The sequence below is a fragment of the Halyomorpha halys genome, unplaced genomic scaffold, assembly GCF_000696795.3.
Source record: "Halyomorpha halys isolate HHAL.00 unplaced genomic scaffold, Hhal_1.1 Scaffold774.1, whole genome shotgun sequence".
Classification (NCBI taxonomy): domain Eukaryota; kingdom Metazoa; phylum Arthropoda; class Insecta; order Hemiptera; family Pentatomidae; genus Halyomorpha; species Halyomorpha halys.
Window position 1 is genome coordinate 634433 of NW_027112478.1, and position 5138 is coordinate 639570.

General features: G+C 32.5%; 1 protein-coding gene across 1 annotated transcript in view; it reads right to left on the reverse strand.

Moving 5' to 3' along the window:
- Nucleotides 1-1966, reverse strand: part of LOC106686075 (uncharacterized) — a 12499-nt gene extending 10533 nt beyond the window's left edge. Inside the window, exons 1-2 of the mRNA XM_067050315.1 lie at nucleotides 1829-1966; nucleotides 1611-1755 (exon numbers count right to left, since the gene is read on the reverse strand). Of these exons, the coding sequence (XP_066906416.1) occupies nucleotides 1611-1755; nucleotides 1829-1875 (192 nt within the window). The 5' untranslated portion in view covers nucleotides 1876-1966. The remainder of the gene's footprint in view (nucleotides 1-1610; nucleotides 1756-1828) is intronic.
- Between the last annotated feature and the right edge of the window lie 3172 nt (nucleotides 1967-5138).

The window sequence follows — 5138 nt, forward strand, 5'->3', positions numbered from 1 at the left end:
ACTATTTTTGTTTCACTTTTGACCGCAACCCTGACCATCTTTTTATATATAAAACCCAAATAAGTTGAAGTAACTTATTTAATAGTGCCAACGTTTCGGCCAGAATTTCTAGCCTTCGTCAGGGCTAAGAATAGAACAAGATAACAACCAATGAATACAGAAAATAAAAAATAAAATATATACAGAATGACATAAATAAAAAGTAAATAATTTTACAAAATGGAATTAATAAAATAAAGTGATGAGAGAAGTTATTTATGAGTGATGAGACTTATTTTGCCTCTTTATCTAATATTATGGTTACATATTTCATTTCCTACGTATATTTTCTTTCTCTCAATTTCAATTTTTAAATTATTAATGGATTAATACATTCATGTTTCTTTGCATTATATAACTTCATTTTTATTTTATTTCCTTAATTACGTAATTTTACCTACTTATTCAATTACCTATTTAAATATTTTATTTTCCACTATTTCTCACCACTTTATTTTATTAATTCCATTCTGTAGAATTATTTACTTTATGTCATTCTGTTTATATATTTTTTTCTGTATTCATTTGTTTTTATCTTGTTTTATTCTTAGCCCTGACGAAGGCTAGAAATTTTGGCCGAAACCTTGGCACGATTAAATAAGTAAAAACTTATTTGTGTTTTATTTTGACCGCACCTCCCAACCATCTTCTCGTATAAGTCATCCACGGTCAATTATCTCTCATGATTAAAAAATATCCACTTTGTCTCAATATGATTATTATCTTTTACTTTCAACGTGTCGGCCATTATCAAGGATATGTTATTCATAATATCACAGCTACAACAATGTAATTAATAATTCTGCCTATATCGGAATCATAACTTAGTCAATTAAACTATTTTTATTCAATATTTTACATATAATAATTTTATACAATTTTCCCTATCAATTACATATTATCAATCACTTTATCAACAATACATTAGTGAATGACCGGAAAGTTCGAAACGTGTACAATATTTTTTTCGAATAACACAACACAAGAAAACGCTATTTATTGACCAATGGTTATAATACTGTATTTTATATACCGTTGTAAATGTCAATAAATAAATAAATAATAAATAAAAATGTAATTCCATCAGTCAAAACAACATATAATGTAAATATGTGTATATATAATTTTCTTAGGTTAAGTAAAATGTGTATAATTCTAATTGTTTGAATATAAATAAATAGGAAGTTAGAAAAAAAAAACTAACAATGATTTTCTATTTATATTCCTTTTCTTTCTTTTTTCTGGTGTCCTATAAAGCAACATAATGATAAGGTTATGATTTATATCTCGCGGTCTCTGCGAACTAAGTCCAGAACCTAACTCTAATGCACTCAGACATCAAGTATTTCCACGTACTACATTAATGATCTGTTTTAAACCTGATTGGGCTTTTTAAACTAGCTTATTGAACGTTTTCATGGATGCAGACGCTTACTAAATTAATAAATTACTTTAGTATTCCGTAGAGTTTTTGACGGTTTGAAGTACAACTTGATTGAAATATATACTTGTATAGTAAATATAGTATTACTTTATAAGCTAAACAATTTTAAAATCATAAATGAACCCACTATCGGTCTGTAGGCTATTGTCCCAAAAGGAGTCACCATCTGGTCACGCAAAGCTTTGAAGTAAGGCCTAGTAATGAACGTGTAATCCACTCTGGCCGGTACAGAACCGGGTGGCCGATAGTAGCAACATCTTCTTTTATCGAATCTGTAATATACAACACATTAAATAAATGTATCCATTAGAAAAAATGTTTTCAAACTTGAGAAACATAACTCACTTTTCGGGGATTAGATCCCACACACTGGGAATTTGCTTAGTAGGCATGGAATTTTGTATTTATTTTAGTTTTTTTTTTTTTTACTACTAATTTTGATAGTGTTCCAAATTAGACTATTTATTTAGCATATGTTTAATAAACATACGCACAAATCGACAATAGATCAATTATTTTTCGAAAGCTGATGGACTAATATAATTCCCTGAATAACAATTTCCCATGATAAGGAACCAGACGTTGTCCAGTTTGTGAGGCTCAGTAGATTGAGGAGGCAGGGCATGTTACTCGGATGGCTGAGAGTGATCTGCCAAGGAAAATAGTGACCGAGGTACTACATGAAGCAAGACGCAGAGGAAGACCACGCCTTCGATGGAATGATGGTGTGAGTGGTGATGTCAGGACCATGATGGGAGTGAGGAACTGGATGGCGGCCGCACAATATCGTAATGATTGGTGAAAGAGACCAGGACCCGACATCGAGCTGTAGAGCCAGATTAATAATAATACACTACTCACTAGTCGCATTTTATTAAATTAACTATTAAATTTATAATCCAGCAAATTAATTTTTTTTTCTTCATCACTTACAAAGGTTCATTATTGAAAATTAAAAGCCAATAATAAGGCATTGTTAAAGCTACTTCAAATCGACAATGTCTTTTTGTTGGAAGGCTTTAAAATAAACAAAAACAATCTGGCTCGGATTAAACATTTATTTGGTTCAATTTAAACATTTTAAAAAATAACATAAACAAAATATACAAGTAAAAATAAAAAAACCTTTCAGATAAAAATAAAATTAAGAATAAAATAATTACATACAAAAAAAAAAGAAATAAATATATATAAAATAAATACTGCACCACGAAACGTTTGCTCCACTCCGATAGGTCCGAGGAAGAGTGCTGCCGAGATAGGTCGCAGCTCTTGTTGCTAAATAAATCGCTGCAATGGTCCAGAGTTGGTGTAGTGGCTCATTGATGGTCCGAATATCCAACAGTCGTATTGTATTAGGCGAGCCGACAAAATGAACGCAGACAGGGCTGGTTACACACGTTCCTTGGGATCAGGGGTTGGCCACTAATTACTTAATTAATTGCCACTCATATTAAAATTGAAACACAAAAAATGTCTGGTTTCGAACTGTAGTGACGACTAAAACACTCAACAAATGTCCAAACTATTAAACTATAAACGCAGACAGGGCTGCTGAGGACGCTATCAGGGCCACTAATTAGTCGGAACTGCATAAAAAAACTAAGATGGTCGGTCCGCTGCTTGGTGACGCTTCTTAGCAACAATTATCACCCCTAGCAACTGTCTCTATTACTCATTATTAAAAACAAATATAATTACACACATTTTTCTTTTTAAATAACTAAATCAAATTAAAATAATAAAACTAAAACTAAATATAACAAAATTAAATACTAATAAATCTCCAATACTATTTACAATTATTTACTAGGTGATTATATATTATGGCGTTAACAGGCATTATCAAATCTAGTTCCTTATACTCTTCTTATTAAAAGGAAATATGGCAATCTTTGACAACTCGTTGGACAGCGACAGGTAAACTGAACTACAATGTAACCGTTGGGAACTCGCACTGCGCAACAGGTGGCGCTACAGCCTCCCACCATGAAATAATATAAAATACGAAATGAATTTATTAATTCCAGCTTCAGGGAAATATTTATGATTCTCTCGTCGCCGTAATTATTAAAAGTCATACTAGCTGTATATAATAAATGGCGGCAAGGTATGAGTATAAATAAGGAGCCAGCTGTTAAGAGTTAATTTTCGTCGGAGGTGGAAGACGAATTGGCAGGGACTGAGGGGGAAACAATTAGAGGCACATTTATTTCTGCTAGGTCTTGAAGGAATTAGGGCCCTTAGTCAATTTCGAGTGGCTGCTTAAAATACAGCGGCCCTTTTGCATCTTAAAGCCCCCCCCCCCTCGGTCTTGGCTTTATATAAATGTTTACCTTCCATTGGATTCTCCTCTTGTAAAATATACTTCGCCTCTGCTCCCCTTTTGGAATTTAACTCGACTTGTACTATTTGCTAATTTTACTTGGCTGACTTTTAATGAAGTTCATTTTTTTAATATTATTATTTAAAATACTAGTAAATTGCATAAATAAAGTAAAATGATTAGTGAATAATTATTTATTTGTAGTAAGTGTAGATTAAAATTTTTAAAGCTTGGCTTTGGTAAGATATTTTTATTTATTAAAGCATTTTTCAATAAATCAAATACATATATAAAAAAATATTTGTTTTTGGTGGAACTTTGAAAGTGAACAGAATTTTGAAAGGCTATACCAATAAAATTTGACATTTATTTCATGGGTGCTATATGCCAATCCATTTTTCTCTTTCTGAGGAATGAGAAAAAACTATAACTGATTTTATTAAAAGACTTTTCATTCAGAAAAATAAAAAAAACAAAAAAAAAAACATAATGGGTGTATACATCGAGACGCCGCCGCGGTGACGTCTCCTAGCTGCTTCCCTCGTTCAGGTGTGCGGTGGGCGAAATGGTGAAAACCATGAATCTTCGCCTGGTATCAGAAAAAAATAGGTCTGTCTCGATCCGTGGCTGGACATAATGGTAGGGGCTGGCCAGGTCCATGCTTGGATGGTGCATAGATAGGGGCGGCATTGGAGGCGCGGCGTCTTCGGGGTCTTCCGATGTCCGAAGCAAGGGCATCAGAAAATGAGACCCCCTACCTCGACTTTATGCAAATTCAAAAAAGAACCGAAAATATCGGAAACTTAATGGGCATTTTAGTAAAGTAGGCCAAAAACATTATTTTATGAAAAAGCAAATCATATTGGTAATGTATTCAAATTACAAGGTTAATTAATATTTTTTTAAACTCACATATCCACTATAAAAAACATGTGTTTTTTTATGTTTATTCAAATACAGATTTACTTAACCTAATTGTAAAATTAAAAGAACAATCTTAACTAATAAAGGCCCTATTCTAACTTATCCTAATTATATCTATGTACTTATTACTAACTTATAATCTAACCTACAATTAAAATACATACAATTGATATCTATGTCCAAAGGTTTAGTACTTGCACTCAGCTGGTAGTGGCAGAGAGAGAGAAAGATCACTTCTTAATACACAGTTTTTAAACGTAACTCAGCTCACAGAGAAAACCAAACAATACACTAGCTTTACATCAATGTCCATTCATTAAAAAAACAACCGACGACAGAACATATGATTTTTCTCTCCCTCTCTGCCCGATACCTCCCGCGCAAGCGCCGCCATCACCAATTCCT